General features: G+C 41.3%; 1 protein-coding gene across 1 annotated transcript in view; it reads right to left on the reverse strand.

The window, feature by feature from the left end:
* Positions 1 to 17,228, reverse strand: part of gsap (gamma-secretase activating protein) — a 29,794-nt gene extending 12,566 nt beyond the window's left edge. Inside the window, exons 1-25 of the mRNA XM_080518072.1 lie at positions 16,934 to 17,228; positions 16,135 to 16,205; positions 15,091 to 15,147; positions 14,915 to 14,984; positions 14,689 to 14,736; positions 14,520 to 14,608; positions 14,066 to 14,132; positions 13,855 to 13,904; positions 13,371 to 13,481; positions 13,195 to 13,251; positions 13,042 to 13,088; positions 12,844 to 12,929; positions 12,083 to 12,160; positions 11,876 to 11,962; positions 11,605 to 11,697; positions 11,222 to 11,390; positions 10,654 to 10,744; positions 9,563 to 9,632; positions 8,801 to 8,880; positions 8,586 to 8,666; positions 8,146 to 8,268; positions 7,952 to 8,001; positions 6,230 to 6,261; positions 4,808 to 4,869; positions 2,257 to 2,352 (exon numbers count right to left, since the gene is read on the reverse strand). Of these exons, the coding sequence (XP_080374198.1) occupies positions 2,257 to 2,352; positions 4,808 to 4,869; positions 6,230 to 6,261; positions 7,952 to 8,001; positions 8,146 to 8,268; positions 8,586 to 8,666; positions 8,801 to 8,880; positions 9,563 to 9,632; positions 10,654 to 10,744; positions 11,222 to 11,390; positions 11,605 to 11,697; positions 11,876 to 11,962; positions 12,083 to 12,160; positions 12,844 to 12,929; positions 13,042 to 13,088; positions 13,195 to 13,251; positions 13,371 to 13,481; positions 13,855 to 13,904; positions 14,066 to 14,132; positions 14,520 to 14,608; positions 14,689 to 14,736; positions 14,915 to 14,984; positions 15,091 to 15,147; positions 16,135 to 16,205; positions 16,934 to 17,021 (1,953 nt within the window). The 5' untranslated portion in view covers positions 17,022 to 17,228. The remainder of the gene's footprint in view (positions 1 to 2,256; positions 2,353 to 4,807; positions 4,870 to 6,229; positions 6,262 to 7,951; positions 8,002 to 8,145; positions 8,269 to 8,585; positions 8,667 to 8,800; positions 8,881 to 9,562; positions 9,633 to 10,653; positions 10,745 to 11,221; positions 11,391 to 11,604; positions 11,698 to 11,875; positions 11,963 to 12,082; positions 12,161 to 12,843; positions 12,930 to 13,041; positions 13,089 to 13,194; positions 13,252 to 13,370; positions 13,482 to 13,854; positions 13,905 to 14,065; positions 14,133 to 14,519; positions 14,609 to 14,688; positions 14,737 to 14,914; positions 14,985 to 15,090; positions 15,148 to 16,134; positions 16,206 to 16,933) is intronic.
* Between the last annotated feature and the right edge of the window lie 3,102 nt (positions 17,229 to 20,330).

Raw genomic sequence — 20,330 nt, forward strand, 5'->3', positions numbered from 1 at the left:
AATAACACCTTTCTGCTGATGTAATCAATTACATAGCATCAACACATATTTTAATAATACTTTTGTGTAATAATAATACAAAAAAAAGTCCACAGACTCGCACACGGTAATCCCCGCATGGGTTTCTCTCCATTAGACTAAAATCTGGAATCAGCGATTTGTCCTAATGAGCCTCAGCTTGACTGGTTTCATCTCCAGCGTACAAAAGGTTTAATAAGTACACCTTTTCTGTGTGCTGAATAAATACATTGCTGCGTACTTTTCCTTGACATCGCGAGTTTAAAGAAACAAAGCGCTTCAGTCGTCTATATCAACAGTGGCTGGAAACGCAACTCCCTAATCCATCATAACACAAAATCCTGGGCTCTTAAATGCTGGGATCTATTCCCTTAACTTCTCCCCTGTGTTAACACAACCATTAGTCTCAATAAGCACCAACAAGACGGGGAGACGTTCTTTATTTGATGAAGGGATGTCGTCCCTGGTGGACGGAGTACCACCCTGAGTTTGAGTCGGCTGCATGTGAAAGTGAGTTCGCCCGACTGTTCTTTAAGGAAAAAAAAAAAAAAAAAACTCCCCCGGGGGCTGTTCCTCATGGGTCCTCGTGTGAGTCTGTTCTCAATAAGTCTGTGTCCCCGAAGATGAGAAACTACTTCTTTTTTTTTTTAAACTTAAGCTGAGCTGAATGAAAGAGTTTCATTCCCGAGTCTGAAGGTGGAGGTTAAAACTCATGAGCCCCGTCGTGCCGAGCTGCATCGACTGATCCCTCAGTGAGCAGGGAGGATTGCTCCGGTCTTCTTTTTTTTTTTTTTTACCGTCATTTGCAATTTTATGAAGTCCAAAAACCCCTGTGCATCTTGCTTTCTATTGGATTCCAGCTTTACCTTGGCCCCGATTTAATAACGGCTGTGTTGATATGTGCTGTATGCCAGCCTCTCACTGTGAGGGGGGATTTACCTTCTGGGAATACTAAAGTCTGACTTTACAGAACTGAGAGCCTCTATAAAGTACTGAAACAGAAAGTTTGGACACCTCTGCACTCGGTTATGTAGATTGTGGCTGGAAGAGTGGGATAGAGGAATCCTGATTAGGTTTTTCGGATGGATTTTCTTGGTCATCGTTTCAATAAAAAAAACCTGGAATACTTCAACAGCATATATATCTATATATATGTGTGTGTGTGTGTGTGTGTGTGTGTGTTTGTATATGTCTGGTAAATATGAGGCTTCATTTAACAGCTTTCTATCTTCAGCATCGAGTTGAAATTGGCAAAAATAAAAAGTTAAAATCCAGTTATCAACACCTTTTAAAGCTGAACAATTAACAAACTGTCATGTAATTAAGCAATTTGAAGCCATTCTAAGTCCTATCATGCTTTGATTCTGACTAAAGTTTAATTTTCTTCACAGATCCTCACAGATAGTGATATTTGAAGATTTCACAGGTTTCGTCTCGTGTTTTCTCTCCTGTCAAGTTTTTGGACTGTGATCAGAGAATCTATTTAAAACAGTGGCATTTGCAATGCATTTGCAGTTTGTTGATGATTTGCAACACTTTTATCACCAATTATCTATGTTCCTGCAACTTATTTCTTCAAAATCTTCAATATAATATAAGTGGATCAATGACAAATTGTTTTCAGAAGAAATCATAATAAACAGAAGTTCCCTTTTTGTCTTTCGTTTTTGGAAACTTTATTATTATTTATTTAGAACTGAATAAACAGTATTGTGTGTGCAATGGAGACTATTTAAATTCATAAATCGAGCTTCAGTCACCATGTAGTTTCACTATCTTTCTACCTGTGATGGATTATCTGCAGTTTTCATTGTATTCATTTTTTTTTTTATTTCTCTCCTTGTTTTTAACCAGTCAAACAAAACAGTTGGTTTTTTTTCACCAATTAATAATACAAATACAAAAAAAATGCTTTTTCGTCTGAAGTGTAGTGTTCTCACTGTTCAAGCTCTCAGCATATAAATAGCCAAAACTCTGTCAGTGGATCCACAATGACTAAAAATAAAAACCTGGGATGGATTAAGGATACGTGTCACGTTTGTTTTTAGAGGACTGAAAGTGCGACCTGATGGTTTCCAGGAACCATTTAGTCAAAACGGACGACGCGCTGTATCACTTAACCTTCCCGGGGAAAAGACTTGAGGATCGACATTAAAAAAACATAACTCAAGAGCTCCGCGTCAATTCCTGGACTCACTTCCTGTCTGCGACTTGCACTCACACACTCAGGGCACCCACCAGTTTGGCTACGTAGTTGACAACCAGCGAGTCGATCTTCTTCTTCCCCAGTCGAGGCAAGTGTCTGTTGACGTGCTCTCGGAGCCGATCTACCGTCTGCAATGCAAAAAAAGAACACATACTTGATGATCCTTTGAGATAAACTGACTGCCTGGCGGGGGCAAATTGAGTTCAGCTCAAACTTTCCCTTGACTACAATGTCGCCCCAAATTGATTTTTAGTGAGGAGAAGAAGAAGAAGACCTGTGGATATGAGAGGCGGAAGAAAAGAGGCGAGGGGATGAAAAAGTTAAGGTTCTGGAAGAAGTTAAAGAGATGTGAATGGAAGAAGTGATGGAAATAAAGAGCGAAAGACTGGCGGACTTGGGTGAGTCTAAGAATAGCGGAAAGGCTTCCAGCATCTTGCCTGAACTCCATTAAATCGGAGCTATCTGCTCTTTAAAAACTGTGCTGAGTACAGGGAAAAACTGGGAGGGGGATATGAAATTGTCCATCAAACAGCGAACAGGGGGAGAAGAAAAAAAAAATGCAGGACGGGGACCTTAAGATGCCCTTTTTTTTTTTTTTTTAAGTGTCGACTCATCTGAAGCGTAACAGGAACTTCACCTTAAAAGATGACTGTGTAGGGAAATAATCGGTTGTCAGCATTTCACTAGAGATTTTCCCGGGGTCCATATATCAAGCTGAGTTAAAGGAAAGTCCACCTCCTGGAGCTGTTTTAAACTGTTGTCCAACAACAATCTGGAGTGTATTTACAGTATTATACACACACACACACACACACACACACACACACACACACACACACACACACACACACACACACACACACACACACACACACACACACACACACACACACACACACACACACACACACACACACACACACACACACACACGGTGCAGATAGGATGAAAAGAAGGTGTTCGACAAACAATCTTGTCTCCTTGGCTTTGTATTCTGCTCTGGCGCCGTTTGATTTTGAGAGACGGGACATTAAAGGCCGTCTTGTTTTTAAGACGCTGAAGGACTTTCTACTTTTTTTTTTTTTTTTTTTTTTTAAATATCTGGACGCTTTGTCATGTCTGCACATGCGACTGATCCTTTTAGTGAATGATTCATTTGGGTGGCATCTCAAGGTCTTTGAAAAACACTGAAGTTTAAACTGAATTAATTTTCGCTTTAATCCAGAAGGTCTGAGATGTGACTAAATATCCTCGCGCTGCATCTGATGTTATTGCTCCACCCAGTCGCTCATCAATCCAGAAAATATAAGAAAACATGAGGAACGTAAACAAATAACCACTTCGCTGGCGCCGCATTAGAATGAGATTGTTGTTTACACATGTACACAGAACGTAAACAGTGAGGGAAATTGTGTTTTGGTAGATTGTGTTGTCACAATGTATCTAATTCTATTTTCTTTTTAAACTGTGCCAAGAAGAATGTGCCTGAAATTGTTGCTTTTCTTTTCTTGCCGTTCATGCAAACAGATTCTGAAGCCTAATTTTTCAACAACGATCTTTGGCATACAAATGTCCCGGGCAGCCTCCGTTTCCCTCTTGGCCTGAAGGCCTCTTCTTTTTCTTTTTCTTTTTTTCCAATGGGAGTTGATTGAAGCCCCACTAATTATGTAATCGCTAAAAAACAGGCTTGTCCCACAGTCTGTGGAGAAACAACGAGCGATTTTCTCATTAGTGGTCGAAGGTAAGGTCCAACATAGACGGCATAACATGAAAGGCCCGCACACACTTTAATTCTTTTGTTGACATTTTAACAGATGGTTGGTGAACAAGAAATCACATTTCTTCAACTTAATCATAGTTTGTGATTATTTCTTTACAAAGTTATTTTTCCGAGTTACTAAAACTCGGAAAAGTATTTTGAATTGTCCCTTGATCAGCATGTAATTCAATGTTCATGCATAACTCCAACTCCATAATTCCAACTGTTTTTATATATGATAAAAGTAATAACTCTATAGTAGTGATTAGTTGCATTATCGCTAAAAGTAGTGATGTGAACAGTAACATGTTACTTTATAATTATCCTAAATTCTGTAACAGATTCTATTGTTTGTTTTCTATTTTACGTTTCAGTAAAGGTGTTACAATTAATGTACTTTCATTTGAGTTTGAAACATTTATAATAAATTACAATATTCCCGTGGGTGTACCTGCTTGCACTCAACTAAACATGGAATTTTATTTTGACCCCGTTGGATGGGATTAACGTCACAATCCTTCCACAACATGAATAAAAAAAAGAGAGAAAATAATAAAAAACCTTTTCTCTCTGGAGGCCGCCTGCACTTCTGGGTCATTTACACAGGAAAAAGCCTTCCACAAACTGTTTCCTCGAACTTTGTGTCCTTATTTTTACCTCAAAACTCTGTACGCTGAAGTGGTCAAATGTACTTTAATAGGAAGTGGAAGCCCTGCGCCCGAAAAAAAACAAAAACAACCCCAAAACACAAGAAATACACTTCTGAGCGCACACTGTGCGTTCTATTTGTGCTTGTGCAGTAAAGCCGTCGACGACTCACTCACCAGGCCTATGAGTGCCCTCTGTTGATGGTCCTCCTCCTGGAAGAGTGGCACCAGCTTCTTATCTGGCAAATAAGCGAGAGTACCGACATAAAAGAGGCGTTTGAAGAAAGCTTTGATGCGGCGGCCGTGCGAGATGGGAGCCGTACAGGTAGCCTCAGGTGTGTGAACGTAGTAACATCATTAAACAGGCCATCGGTGGGGAAAGAAGAAATCAAATTTTTTTTTACTTGTTTATGGCTTTTTTAAAAAGCAACTCTAAGACTTTAATATGTTCTTTTGGTGAGTTTTTACTTCAAAAAAAAAAAATCCTGAACCTTAGGGGTTTGTGAGCCTGCTGTGTTTGTGTGTGTGTGCATGAAAGAGAGAGTTTGTGTGTCTGCGTCCACTTATTTATTTTTTTTCTTTATGCCAGTTGCTCATATAAGTGCATCGCATTTAGATGAATTATTACTCGCCTTGACAAACGTCCCACATGTTTTGTTTTTTGGCTTACACACCCCGTACCGGAGGTTTTGATGTTACAGATATAAATAGCTCCTCCCCAGGCGCAACCGAACAAACCGCCACAGTCTCTGTACGAGTGTTTGCCACTCAAAGTAATCCACTCTTGTAATTATGATTGCTCAGACACTAAGCTGAATGCTTTTCAGTGAGATTGTGACAAGATGAGACCAACTAATGTGCTTGCGAGTTTCGCAAAATCAACTATCGGGCGAATTCCATGGATCTGTCTTCTGCTGGAGCCAATCAACAGCTATCGAAGAACATTACAAAAATGTCACCAATAGGTCACTAAACCGCCTTTTTAAATGTCTTACATCAATATTAAAACGCTGTTCTTGTCAACATGTCTGCATGCAGCCATCTTGGAAACTTCAAACTCTCTTGGGAAACAGCCTCCATTCTGCATTCCATAACAGCAAAGAAATCTCCCAGAAGGCCCCACAAAGATAACGCCGTACGACTCTGTGCATTAGAGGGGAGTTTTGTGTGAGTCTGAGGGCGATCGGGAGTGAATGACGTCAGGCATGAACATAAATTGAGGCGAGGGAAAGTCCCTGTTGTGCGAGACGCAAAACAGCTGCGCAGGAGCGATGAGAAATAACAGTGGAGACGCGTACCCGACTCCTCAAGTATCAAACTAGCCGCTGTTACGTAATTGTAGAATTCATGACCTCTCCTCTTCCACTCTCTCTCTCTCTCTCTCTCTCTCTCTCTCAGTCCCTCTCTCTCGCTCTCTCTGTGATAAATTAGCGTGTTGGTTTTTGTTCAGCCAAATTCTCCAGCAGGCAATGAAAGAATGCAGAGAAAGCAAACCCAAATACTCTCACAGTAACATTTGTAAACCAAGATTAATTATTTATGGCATTCAAATTCTATGTACTGTATGTATGTGACTTTGTGCACGTAAAGTGTGCTTACCGAGACTCCAGGTGTCCACCATTGATAGAACTCTGCAGGAGAGGGGAAAAAAATAAAAACAACTTTTGTGTGAAAACAATCCCTCAAGCCAACATCATAATAACAGTCTTGCTCTTTAGTCTGTAAGCTGAGGCAGTATAACGCTGCAGTCCGCAGCAAAAATATATTAACACTATAAAAGAAAAAAAAAAAAAAGTTGGTAAGCAGGTTCTGCTGTTTGGCCTGGAGGAAGAAAAGCTAATTATGAACCAAAAGGCTCATTGGTTTGATCCGTGGCACGAACAGGACAGGCTCGTATTGTAATTCAGAGCAGGCGTTCCATCAGTGGCGCATACAAATATGTGTCCTCATCAAGTCACTTCATCCTGAGCTCATGAGGGCCTTTAGTTATAATGTCGCTTTTTAACGTGTTTTAATTGAAGCAGATATGTGATATTTAGAGAGTGCGCTGCCACATCATGCATTTTTTAAAGCTGCGGGAGTTTGCGGAGATGGGGAATATCTAAAGTGAAGCAGGGAGAAATTAATTTCAGAGCAATGGAGCTGAGCTGCGACATGGACACGGTCATCAACACAAAGAACAAGCCTGGGTTTTTTTTTTTTTTCTTTCTTTGAAGTTGGCGTTTTATAGTTTAACTTCTTCATCCACAATCCTGCTCAACTGTCATACTCGCAAGATTCGTACTTATCGAGCCTCAAAAGAAAGTGTCTTAATTAAACTCTACAAAAAAAAAAGACTGCAGTGAAATAGTCTTTCTATTAAAGCCAAAGACTGGAAATGTTTGGGTTTTTTTTTCTCCCCCTCATCGTTCTCCGCTGTTGCCCTAGAGCACAGCAGAGAGGGATTACACTGTGCATTGAACGCCTTCAATACATTAGGCCAATATGGTGGCCTGGGGAAAAAAACAACAACAAAAAAAACTCAACTCAACCCAAATGCCAAATGTCTAAAGTTGCAACTTCCCATAACAATCCCATAATGTGAGAACAAAACCTACAAGGCCAGTGCAAGAAATTCTAAACTAATATTACTGATTTAATCAGGATGACGACAGAAGAAAAACCCAATCTCTCAACAGTCCAGTCCACTAAAGAGTTGTTTTCTTTGTGACTTTCGCAGAAGGGAAACTACATTCTTAAAGTTTCACTTTGAGTCACAGTTGAAGAAAATCCTTAAAAACATGCCTTTCTCGTAGCACAGAAGAGGTTTTCTGAAATGCCATAGTGTCTATCTTTATGCAAATATTCACATTAGAATATTGTTGGGCGTCTTATTTTCTCTTATCCATGTCACCCTGAGATTTCAAGATAATTCTATCTCAAATAATATCTACCTACTTATGTTTCTGGCCATATCTGAAATTACCCAGCCAGATGCACAAATTGCATGCTCATGAGAAATTAAAAGAATTAAATTATTAAGTGAAGCCACATGGAATGATTAGGAGTCATGAACTCTACCAATCTACAAGTTAATATTGTTTCAGGAACCGTAATTTACCACCATAGGAAGTTGTGACGTAGTTTTTACCTCCCAACAGCTTCGACACGATGACCTTTTAATGACAACCGAGTGTCGTGAGGTTGAGAATTGATCACTACCGACTGATTAATATCATGGTGCGATTCTCACAAACGGTGGCGGCACAGTGCTGCAGACATCCTCTGCCTGGGCTCAGCTTGAAAACAGTGTTGGATGTGTGTGCCGGGAGGCGGACCTACTTCTTTGTGTTCTCCTCCAATTGTTGGCTGGAGGGTCTCGCCTTGGATCTCTGAAACAAGCAACACCATCACAGGAGGGATGGAAATACACTCCGACTGCCTGACAACCCCCCCCGGGTATGCTGTGGCGAGCTCACATTTTCAGTTTTTCACAAACGGCGGCGTTTTAACACTTTTCTCACGTGTTCACTCACCGCCTTGCTCCAATCGGCCTCGACGGGCGAGTTCCTGAATCTGGGATTGGGAACGGCGTCCAGATATTTTGCCCTCTCTGTGTTCCACTGCAGCTCCGACCAGAAGCCCTGGAGACTCCTGGCCTGCACACAAACAAACACACACAAACAAAAAACAATGCCAGGGTGACAATGCAAGGACAAAAACAACACAGGGGGGACATAGCAGTGGAAACCATGGACGAGCAGACACAAAACAAAATCACAATAAAAGTGTCATATCTTAATGAAAGTAGTTGGGGGTCATTTTGTTTAGTTTTGTTTTATGGCGGCCAAGTTTCATAAACCGTTGGGCTCTTTGCTGCTGCAGTTAAGATAAATCACACATGTTCAGTAACAACCCAAGAGCACTTAAAAGTGTAATGAATGTATTAAAATGTTGAGATCGGGGCCCAACTTACCTTGCCTTTGAAGGCAAGTTCAATATGCGACTCGCTGGTACAAACCACACCTGGGACCTCCAACAAGCTCGCTGGGAGCTCCTGGAACCCAAAGACCAGACATCAAAATGTGCCACTGCATGTGTGCACGACTTAAAGCGCTTTTAAGTCCTCTTCTACATTCATATCAATACTCCCCTATACCTTTTATAGTGGTGCGTGTAAAAAAAAAGTACCTGTTTCTCGAACACAGAGGAGTACGGGAGGACTTCATCCAAGCCGAGAGACTTTTCAAAGCTGATTCGGTACAAAGAGGCTGCGAGACAGAAAAACAGTCAAACGCCGCACAGGCAGGACTTTTACTTTTTAAGTTTTAAAGATATGTATGTGGAATTTTTTATTTATTTTTTTAATCCAAACATACCCACAAGACAAGATGAAGCACTGAGCTCATGTCCCGCCGCTATTATTACCATCACAGCATTCTAATGCATCATTTATTAGGTCAGCACTGTAGTCTGCAGTAACCTCTGTGTTAATATACACTCTAAAAGCAAGCTGAAGTGCTCATCGCAACGCATACAAAATGCTAATTTATGCAGGCAGGTGCGCCAGAGTCTAATGCAATCATTTACTGTCGGGGCGATGTTTGCTTAACTGTGAGGGCAGCGCCGCACATTGTTCCTCGTTCGTTTAAAACTATGCCACGCAGCCATGTAGGGACATGGGAATGTGGTGCGCCTTGGCTCGGACTTCACCATATATAGACCGTAACAATGCTCTACTCTCTACGGTCCCAGAATAACCACGTCTATGTCACGTTAGGAAGGACATTTGAAGAACCGGAGTTGATTAAAGGCTTCAGCTGAGTGTGGACGAGATGTGAGCGGTGGCCACGGAAAAGCAAGAGGCATGAAAAGGCAAAAGAAAGAAAGAAAAAAAAAAGAAAGAAAGCCAGAGCAATAGACTGGTGCGTCCGTGTTCCAATTGCCACTGACCTAAAATGAACTCCTGGATCTGATCGAAGGTCTCGAAGGTGTTCACGTTGTCACACAGCCACTCAACAATCTGGACTCGTAATGGAAACACACAGGTGTTAGATTGGGAGCTCCGCATTGGGTCGACAGCCTTCCTGCTCACTTGTTTACTTGGTGTCTTTAGAATGTGGCCTACACACACTCTGCAAACTTACTTCAGCTTTGGGGTTTTATTCCTCCATGGAGCACGGCGAACGTTTCAAATGTCTCCAACAAACGTCGGAGAGGGTTGAACTTGTGAACACGTTATTATGGAGTTGGCTTTGAAATCTCCTTTAATATTACAACAGCTCGAGTTCAGGATGAGTGTTTTTCGGGATGACCTAGCTTTGGTGTGTGAAGTTTGTGTTACAGTCGCATGAAAAATAAATGACGCCCTAAATGACAGACCCTCAACCCGGAGCGTTTCGCAGCCGTCTTGAGCGCAAACTCCTTTTCCCCGCCGCCAATTTTTCCACCCTTTGAACAAACGCGTCTTCGCCACAAGTCAATTTGAGTTCGGAGAGAAGAGCGCGGCGCGAAGCGGGGATGAAGCTTCAGGTTATAAACTCCTGTGAATAACACGATGAAGCTGGTGACTCATTCAACCCTCGGAGGAATCTAATTTATGACAATCTATTAGAGCAGATGGAGCACCGGAATTTATGTGGTTGAGTCATGGTCAGACCTGCTGCCTAATCCAAATACCCGTCCCTCTTTCTTTCCGTCCCACTGTTTTGATCTTCCGCATGTCTTCTCCCTGATTTTATCGCCGCATTTTCTTTCGTTCTCATCGCCTCCTGCGCGGGCTTCCAACTCACAGTTGACATCTACCGCATCAGAAAAGAAACGCTTAAAGAGTTCTGCGGAGTGCTTATTCGTTTCCTCCCAATTTAGAGTCGCCAATTGTTCTCTTGAACTGGGAATCATCTCGCAGTGAGGGCAAGAATGCTTACAATACATAAGAGCAGGTGATGCATTATGTCTTCTTCGGGTGGAAATCTGACACCAGAACTTTACTGCCTCGGTAAAATTTCCTTTAAAGGTCACTGTTTTTCTGTCTGCATCTGCACCTTCAGCTCCAGGTTTGGGTCATTTCCCATGTAAACCAGCAGGCAGTGGAGGGCGGCCAGGCGCTGAGGGTCAGTCCAGCTGCCGGGGCACCTTGAACGGAGGGCGGGTGACATTATAACAAACACATCTTTTACGCCCACATAAACAGAGCAGAGCAGCTCGCCAACAGTCGGGTATTATATTGTGATGTATGGGCCTTTTTCTTTTCTTTTTTTTTTTTCATAAAAAGTGGATTTAGGTTTCAAAAGGTGATTGAAAGATTGTCAGAGTGACAAATGGGGGAGAAAAAGATGCAGCAATGGCTTCTTTTTTTATTGAGCTCTGTGGTCCAACACAAAGGTGTCTGCTGGCAAAAGATTCAAGTTAAGGCTAAATTTACTTCCCAAAGACTCTGTAGGTGTATGCTTGTATTTTATTTTATTTTTTTCGTTTTTTCACCTGTCTGCTTCCAACCAACCTATTTTTCCCCCGATCGTCCTCGTCGCCTATACACACCCACATACGCCGTATACATACATCACCTCAGTAATAACACACATACGTGCTTCGTTCCCGCAGAAAGTTTACCTCAAACTTGTCTTTGATTGCAGTATCTGCAGCAGGTAGGCAGAGCTGAGCTCAGCGGTGTGGATCGTCCCACTGGTCAGGTCCAACACGCAGCCGGCTGCCTCCTTCTCTGCATACAGCACCGTCACCATATCTGACCGACCATGCAGGTCCTGACTGACGTCGTGACCTTAACAGTGTTGAGACACACACCCAGAGGAAGAAAAGAATACTTTCTCTTTCTGACAGTAAAATATTTATGACAACTACATTATACAAGTTTAGAAACCACTGCAGGAAGAAAAAGAACCTCAAAAAAAAAAAAACAAGCATGCACTGTAAAGAAAAGATAAGGTGCTTTAGCAGCTATCGCCAGGCTTAAATTTGCTCCAAACTTGTCTCACCAGACAGGAATAGGGAATGACAGAGCATCTCTTGCTGCCTGGTGTTGATACAGTGGAGGAAACATCCCTGCAGATACACCACCACATAGTAGCCTATAACGTAACACAGTGTACAGGCACACACACACACACAAAAAGTGAGTTATTCACTCGTATTTCTGTGGCCATGCTTCTGTTTTCTGAAAGCAAAGGTTCAGTCATACTCGGCAGGAATTTATTACGGCCCTGATGTCTGTGTATGCCGGCATTACGCTACGGCGTGTGCACTGACCTATAGGGATGAATAGTGGATGGAGCAGCGAGGCTTTCTGCAGCGGCTCGTCGCCACCCAGCGACACTCTGAACTTCTTGCTGCAGTCTGCAGAAAGGGAGGACTGAATTTGTCACCGCGGGTTCAAGGTAAAAACGGTAACCGTGACAGGGACGGCCATTTATAAAGAGTGTGGAGAGATTAGGGGATAATGCAGCACACACACACCTTTGTGGACTAAAACCACAGTGTAGATCAGTTCCTGCTCGTCTTTGACAGGCTGGCTGTAGCACACACACATGCTTCCTGAAAGACAGATAATGGATCATGTCCGTCCACAGCAGCGCTTAACACCAGAGATTAAATCAGTTGTGGCAGGCGCCGACAAAGCAATCAGTGACGGTGAATTGATACGGTGCCTGATGAATGAATGAATCAAACCGTTCGTACCTCATTAGAGGTCCGAATCTTCATTAGATCGAAAGTCAGAAAGTGCATGAAGGAAAAATTAATAATAAATCCCGTTATACCTGAATTTGTGTGCAAACTTTAAATGTCTACCCTCATTAAGGTCAATTGATGAAAGATACATTTACATGCGACAAAATGGAACTTTAAACCTCAAATGAAGCGGCTTTATATTTGTGTGGGAAATAAGAAGATGACAGATCGTTGTCTGAAATAAATCACCTCGAAAAACAATCTTTGTTTAGAGGATGGATTCTTGATCTGTTGCCAAACAAAACTCACGGCTCATACTTTTAATTTCAGATGGAATTACAGTTTGAATCATGACATTCTGATGTCGTTGCTGCATAATTACACACTGATGACCGTGAAAGGAGTAGCAACTTACTTTCTTGTTTTCACAAAGACAAATGCAAAAATACAAATGCGCAGTTAGTCATGTTCGTCCAACAGCAATTTATGTACAGATGTTGAACGTGTGTGTGTGTGTGTGTGTGTCTGTGTGTGCGTGTGTGTGTTACCTATTCTGCTAGTAAAGACTTGCATCCTTACAACTTCTTTCTCTGCTCTTTCGATGTGATAATGGTCAAAACCCAGATTTACAAACCTGTTTGCAAGATACACATAATTTCATTATTAAAGAGTAGCAAGTTATTTTTGTGTCTCACTTATGCCTGTATTTGTTTTCTATTATTCTGTCCTAATGGCGGCTGCCTTACTTGACTGCGTGGAAAGGATTGGCAGGTAACTCTAGTGAGAGTTCCAACTGTTGAAGAAGAGTACCAAAACGAGGAAGACACATGTATTTTACTGAAAAGTGAAGCAATGAAATGGAGGAAAAAAATTTTTATACGGACTGGGAGATAACATACCACAGTTTCGCAGTGATGGGCCGGGTAAAATTGAACACAACGCAGCAAGAGCTTGTCCTGTGAAAGAACGTAAAGAATTTGATGTTTGCCGAAATAAAACTGGTCCCTGGGCTGTAAAAAGACTCGCGTTTAAAGATTGCGTGTGTGTGTATGTGTGTGTGTGTGTAAAGCGTCACCTTGTTTGTGATATAGTACAGCCTTTGTGTGTGTCCGTCCCACTGAACCCAGCAGAGATCGTCCACTATCCTCTCGGCCGTTTTGGACAAACGGTCAGGATGTGCCATCACCTAGTTCACACACACATATACACACACACATATTTGTATTCAGCTCTGCACACACACTGAATTCTTAATGTAAAGCTCCCGAGGAGCACGAGACAAGTATGGGGGAGTTTATGTCTCGAGAATAACAGGGGGATATTATATATTCCTTGCACTGGGCTTATGTAAATACATCCCTACTGTTTTACTTATTAATTACTAAATTTCTGCCCTCTTGGATTGAATTTATATCTTTATATCCTCACAGAACGCTGCAAACACAAAGTCCTGCATGCAATTTACGGCTTAGCTGAGGCAACAATCCACAGACTGCCTTCAGAAAAGGGGAAAAAAAAAAAAAAAAAGAGCTGACTGAAGTACGAAGTGTGTAACTTACTACTCTATAACCCTCCTGTTTGGTCAGCAGCACATGGTATAGATCCACATCTGAAACACACAGACGGGTAATTACACAATGGCAGCCCCAGTCGGTGTAACCAGGGAAAACAGTTTCTCTTTCCAAATTTAGAGAGAGGAACTAAAAAAAAAAAGTGTTTTCATCTTGTGGCAGATTTATACACATTATCAGATGCCGGACAGAGACTTACATCCGTCTTCAGTCAACAGCAGCAGATGGCTCTCCAGCACTGATTTGTTATTGTCTTGGTGGAGGAACTGGGGGGGGGGGGAAACAAAAAAACAACAGAGAAACTAAACGTATGGTTTATAGTATCATATGGCAGTACTATTCTGCAGATTCTTCACGTTTGATAACTCACACTTATACTCTGCTGATATCAGGGGAAACTTTTTTTTTTTTTTAAATGCTTGGAAAAGGGATAGAGGGACTGAAACTTAAGTGACAGAATGGCATCGGGAGGCCAGACGACGCTGGAGCGAGCCTGTAAAACAGATGCAGTGCCTGCCTGGCACTCTCGGGTCGAATGCTGCATAACTGCAGCGTCAGCTCCTGGTTGCAGTAAAACCTGAATGAAACTGGCCAAAGCAACACAAACACACACACACACACACACACACACACACACACACACATCACTCTACCTGCACTTTGACTCTGCAGTCCACCGCTTTGAGGACTTTAGTGTTGTTAATGGGATGGATCTCAATCAGGAGAGTCAGACACTTTGATACTACGGAGACAAACGTACATTTGGTTTATTTCAAGGGGTTAAATGTAAGAAAGAGGAAGTGGAAGATCTCGGCGTGTTACTTGGTTTGAGCCGCTCCTCTCCTCTGGTGTTTTGAGCCAAGCTGACAGCTGAGTGCGGGGAGGGGGGGGGGGGGAAATGCAAACATGTCACGTGACTGAATCTATCTGCCTCTTTCTAACTACGTCTACGAGCTGCTTTCCAAAAACATGAAAACCTGGTTAACCTTGTTAAACGAGCGCCGCTGCTGCTGATGATCTCCATTATCTGTACATTGCAGAATCTCACCTAACAGCGTCTCCTCCTTGTTCAGGGAACAGCTGCTGACACACACCTGCTTGTCAAATGTGTAGAGGAGCTGGAGGCAAACACACGCACACGCACGCACAAAGACACAACGTCCATATGAATGAATTTGCATGGCTACAAACATGCACATTATGCGACGGAGAAATGGGAAATACCTTGTTTTGCCTGGTGATGGAGTCATATCTCCCAATTCTGGTGGTGCCTGTCGCTCCCTGTCAGGACAGAATGAGTCCTCATGTCACCACACCCATCAAATTGCTTATGGAGATAATCTTAATCTGCCCAGAGTGAGCGGGCCAAATTCCCGACAAGTGCCACACCAGTGTATTCAAAGCCATTCTGGACGTCGTTATGATTCCCATCCAACCTGCACCCATTTACAAACCAGCACTCCCCCACATTTCTGGGTTCAGAATATTTGAAATAAAAGGAAGTCTGCGCCAAAACTCAAGGCACAGTGAAGCATGCATAAAACTGTGAATCTTGCAGTAAAAAAAAAAAGAGATTATTTTTCCTTTGCAGGCTGCACACTGTCTTTAACCTCTGAAAACCACACACTCTTCAGAGAGTCTGTCATTAAAAATGCATGTTGTGCAGCGGAGTGTGGCTGGAGACGCAGTATTTTATTTTAAAAAGCAAGAAAGGAGACCCAAGATTTCCAAAAACTCGCCAAATATATCAATCTGAATTACAGAGGAGTCCAAATAATATCGAATCTTTCATGTGATAGGATTCAGTTTGAAAGAATTCAAGGCGATTTATTTCTACAGTGTCAGTCAGACTCAAATCCATTTAAAGTTTTCCCACCGAGGAATAGAAATACGTTAACAAAAAAAAAAAAAATTGGATGATAAGTGGTGGAGACACGATGGCAGCATCCAGGATCTGAATATCTGGCTCAGTGCAGTTTCAATTAAGGACGGGGACGAGCTGACACTGAATATTTCTCACAGTGTGAACCTCTTTCAGCAAAAACACTTTGCTCGATGTCGTGAAGAAAACATAAGACTTATCGAAAAACTGAGATGAAATGTGAGATAATCATATATATATATATATATATATATATAAAGCAAACTGATAAACTTGTATGAGCACTAGATTAATATGAATTAGGACAATCGCTTCCCCTTTGCTTAATCACCGTGTTGTTTGGCATAAGCAGCACTTAATATGCAGTGCATTCACCGTGGACTTACCTTCCAGGAGTAGAGGATGCCCCCTTCTCTCTCTATGTTCAGGATGCGAGTGTCCACTGCTCCAGAGTAATCTGCAGACACAGCATCACTATGAGGGACGCACAGCACTTATCAGCTCAACCGCCTGTAACCTGACAAGTTTTTTTCTTTTCTTTTTTTGTGTCCCTGCCACCGCTCATCCTGAACGGACTGAACATGATGCCTATAATCAACAACCTTGTGTCCATTGGTGCAGACTAATCATTTGGTTTGAATCTGGAGAGAAAAAACATATCACATAATGCTGAGAAATATTGGTTGCATTGTCTGCACAATAATGGAGTTGACGGTGAAAGTGGTGAAAGTATGGTGTTACTGGAGGGATGCTTTCAACCTAACTATACCATTGATTGTAATTTGTCTTACTTTATGTAATTCAGTCTATTTAATATATGTTGTCTAATTACATGGGAAATTAATTTGTACTATTACCTATTTTTAGGATTAAAAATTTAATTTATTTATTCATCCATAGTTTAAAAAAAACATGTTCATATAATGTAAGAGGGATGTTTTCGAGTGTTTACTTTATTTATTTAATAGAAACGTGCGTGGTGAAATGGCGCCATCTGGTGTCCAACACGCACAATGACAGTAACGCTGATTTATCTCAAATCAAACTAAATTTAACTTAAAACTAACTTTCTTTCTGGATTTGTTCCGGTCGTTTCCAGCGAATAGCTATGTCAACAATGAACCTAGCTCCCACTTCAACCTGGTACATTAAGTTTCGTCTATTATGACCAACGCAGCGCCTCACCTTGGACTCTGCAGACGGACGCCTCCTTCCTGAGGATGTCGGACTCCACATCTCTGTGCAGGTCAAACTTCAGCTTCAGACTCAACATGTGTGTGAGCCTTTATTATTTTTTTTATTATTACTCTTATTCTCCCAGTTAGGATCCCTCCAGTGAGAAGCGGGGATGTTTCCCGGAGAAGAAGCTGCACCTTACGGCAGGAAACTTCACACCACGTGACCGAAAGTCTTTTACTGTCAACGCAGCGTAAAGTGAAAGCGTCGATATTTATGTTTTAACCCGCTGCTGCTGCTTCCTCGTGACTTGAGACTTTGTTTTTCTATTGTTATGCGGAAATGTGAAGTTGCTCCAAACTTTTTTTTTTTTTTTTTTTAAGCTCCTCCTTCGTGGCTGATCCGGGAGAACCGCCCGCTATAGGCCGAGGAAGGCGTCCATCCTGCGGGTTGGAATCTCACACCGCCCCGCTGGAGGCTCCACTCCAGACTTCTTTCACATTTGCACATTGGTCTCTCAGACTTGTTGTTACTCTTATTATAAATAGTTTGTTACAAAGGGTGCAGATTACACAAGTTCATTCATATTTTTGGAAAACTTTGTTTTGGATTGTCTTTCATTGTTTATTTGTATTTTATTTCTGTCTATGAATTAAATAAAAACTAATATGTTTTGGGCTTTTCCACATTTAAAAAAAAATTGAATTCTAGAAGAAAGTGGAAAATTAATATCATAAACCTTGCATATATAGAATCAGAGAATCAGAATTCACTTTATTATCTAAATCAGAACTGGACACTGGACTTTTACTTCTTTTTTGTCTCAATGTAACTTGGAAAACTTCCTGAAGGTCTATGTAAAAGAGAAACCTATCTTTGAGGATAGTTAGAAGTAAAAAGGCAATAACCAAATACATCCACACTGAAGCTAAACAGAAACTTGATTCATATGATGGAGACTCAGATTTTCACACTTCAAAAGGAGACAGTAAAGGAATACTGTGGAAACTGACTCTTTTAGTTAAAAACTATGATCTGTGCTTTATTCTGCTTGTCGATATTATTCTATTATACTAATTAATTACACTGGCTCGCACCTGTTCTGTCTTCATGTATAATGTTGTAGTAAATGCAAAAAAGGATGTATTTTAAAACATTAGACATTTGTGTCCGGATAATCATAATCCCATAATACAGCATTTTATTTTTGAAGGAGTGCTGTAAACACAATTGCAGACCAAAACAGTGTCACGTAACCTATTGCTACTACGCAAAAATACACTAACATTCTATTTTTTGTTCCATCATGTCGGTTTTATGTATTTTGATGTTGATGGATATATTTGCTTTGGTCAAACTTCTCCTTTTGCTTCCTTCAGCATTGTCCTGTGAGAGATTGTCACAGCAGATCATCTTCTTCCAGAGCCTTGTGTCTCCTGGGTCGTCATTCCTGCACGTCCTCCATCACCATTCAATAAGGTCTGTCCCTCTGATGTCCCCAGTCCTGACCTGATCCTGTCAACACCTCCTCGTCCTCGGCTCTGTCCACTTCTTTCTTTTATGTAATTTCTTTTCTTACATGTGCTTGCAGAATATTATCACACAACCCTATGAAAGTCAGAAATCCATAAAAAACAAACAAACAAGGTAAGGCACCTTTCCAAAAGCCATCCATCACTTGTAGGAACATTAAAGACACTTTTGAGAAACTGCTGAACGGTCACCCTTTATTTCACCCGCCCATTAAAAATTAACCTTGTCGTCTGGTGGGATTGATTGAGTGCTGGACTGACAAAAGGGGGAAATAAAATCAGAGTAGTTCTGCACGCTGGACAGTAATATTAAGAAATAGGGGCAGAATGTAGCTATAAAGGAGGATTTCAAACAGTGAGACAAAAAAACTGTAACAGTTTGACACAAGATATATATATATATATATATATATATATATATATATATATATATAATATATATATATATATATATATATATTTCCCCCAGGCAGCCCTTGCTGCTGCTGGCCATCTGATCATGTTGTTTCAGCCGATACACTTTAGAAGCATTTTACCCTTTTAACTTGTTTATCAAGACTTGAAAAGCTTGATAAGAGTGTACTATGCTGATGAAATACTGTGGAGAATGCACTGAACTTCACAGACTCCAAGAGCTTGAAAGATTGTGGATAAACGTGTGAACACATTTGTCTGTAAATATCAGAGGATTAAATTAGTAGGCATCTGCCTGATAAGATAACCAGCTTGGCAGCCACCGGAGACCTCACAATGTTTTGTGACCGCCTAATATGAGACTGTTAAATTTGTTATTACCGTATCAGTTTCCTGGCAGGCAGGCCTCGTGAAGGACTGTGTGTTTGCATCTGAGAAAGCATCGGTGAAAAGCAACATTCACAGGGTACGTTTACTCGATAAGGCCACAAGCTGCTCCAGAATTCAGCACTACATTGATCCGAGCTGGCAATCAACACTAGCAATCAACAATCCTCATTCAGGAGAGGGTGTTGCCTTCACTGTAAGACAGTGCAGGAGTGAGTGACTCTCTGCCATACCAGTAAATATCAGCGTTGAGGCATTTGGGCTATGAAAAGCACAAAATGCTGATACTTTCAAACCTATAGGTACTGTGAGCTACCGGAAATTGAGAAATACATTATAATTAAAACAAATAATCAAAATGAATTTTTCATTCATTTCAATTCAGTCTTGAGTAAGCACTGCCTACCCTGACTGCACGTCACTGATCTATATACAGTTTATAGTATGTACTGTATGTATGATTGTTGTTGCCCATGTTCTTTATAGTCTTCTGTCCTCTATCATCTGTGATCTTTTCCTCCAAACATCAGTTTTAGAAAACTATGTTTTATTTTTATTTTAATCTGCCACGGATGGTTGATGGGTGTGTGGGGCAATGTACATGGAACCTTCATTCTCGAGAGATAGTCACCACGTCTCACTGCTCCATGCAGCTGTTATGTTGGACATTGTCCAGCAGATGGCGGTATTTCACTTTGCCCCCGGAGGAACTCAGGCTTCTTCATGTTGGTTCAGGCCTCGTTTACGTTACAACAAATACGACCTTCTTCACTTCTGGAGATTCCGTATACACAGCACCAGTTTGCGGATCCATTGCATCTGTAAAGTTTTTATACCGGCTCCCAAAGTAGAATGTCTCTTTCATGGTCGCTATGTTTACATCACATGTGTTTGAGTTGTCCGTTTTCCTTGTTTGCACTTTTAAACCAAACTGTAATTAAGATGATTTACCAATGGGTTACCTGTAAAATGAAGAAATGGTAGATTTTATATTGCTGCATTATTTTCTGTCTCTTTATTTATTTATTTATCTATCTATCTATCTATCTATCTATCAGCCCGCATCAGCGTAG

This window comes from Blennius ocellaris (genome assembly GCF_963422515.1).
Source record: "Blennius ocellaris genome assembly, chromosome: 22".
Classification (NCBI taxonomy): domain Eukaryota; kingdom Metazoa; phylum Chordata; class Actinopteri; order Blenniiformes; family Blenniidae; genus Blennius; species Blennius ocellaris.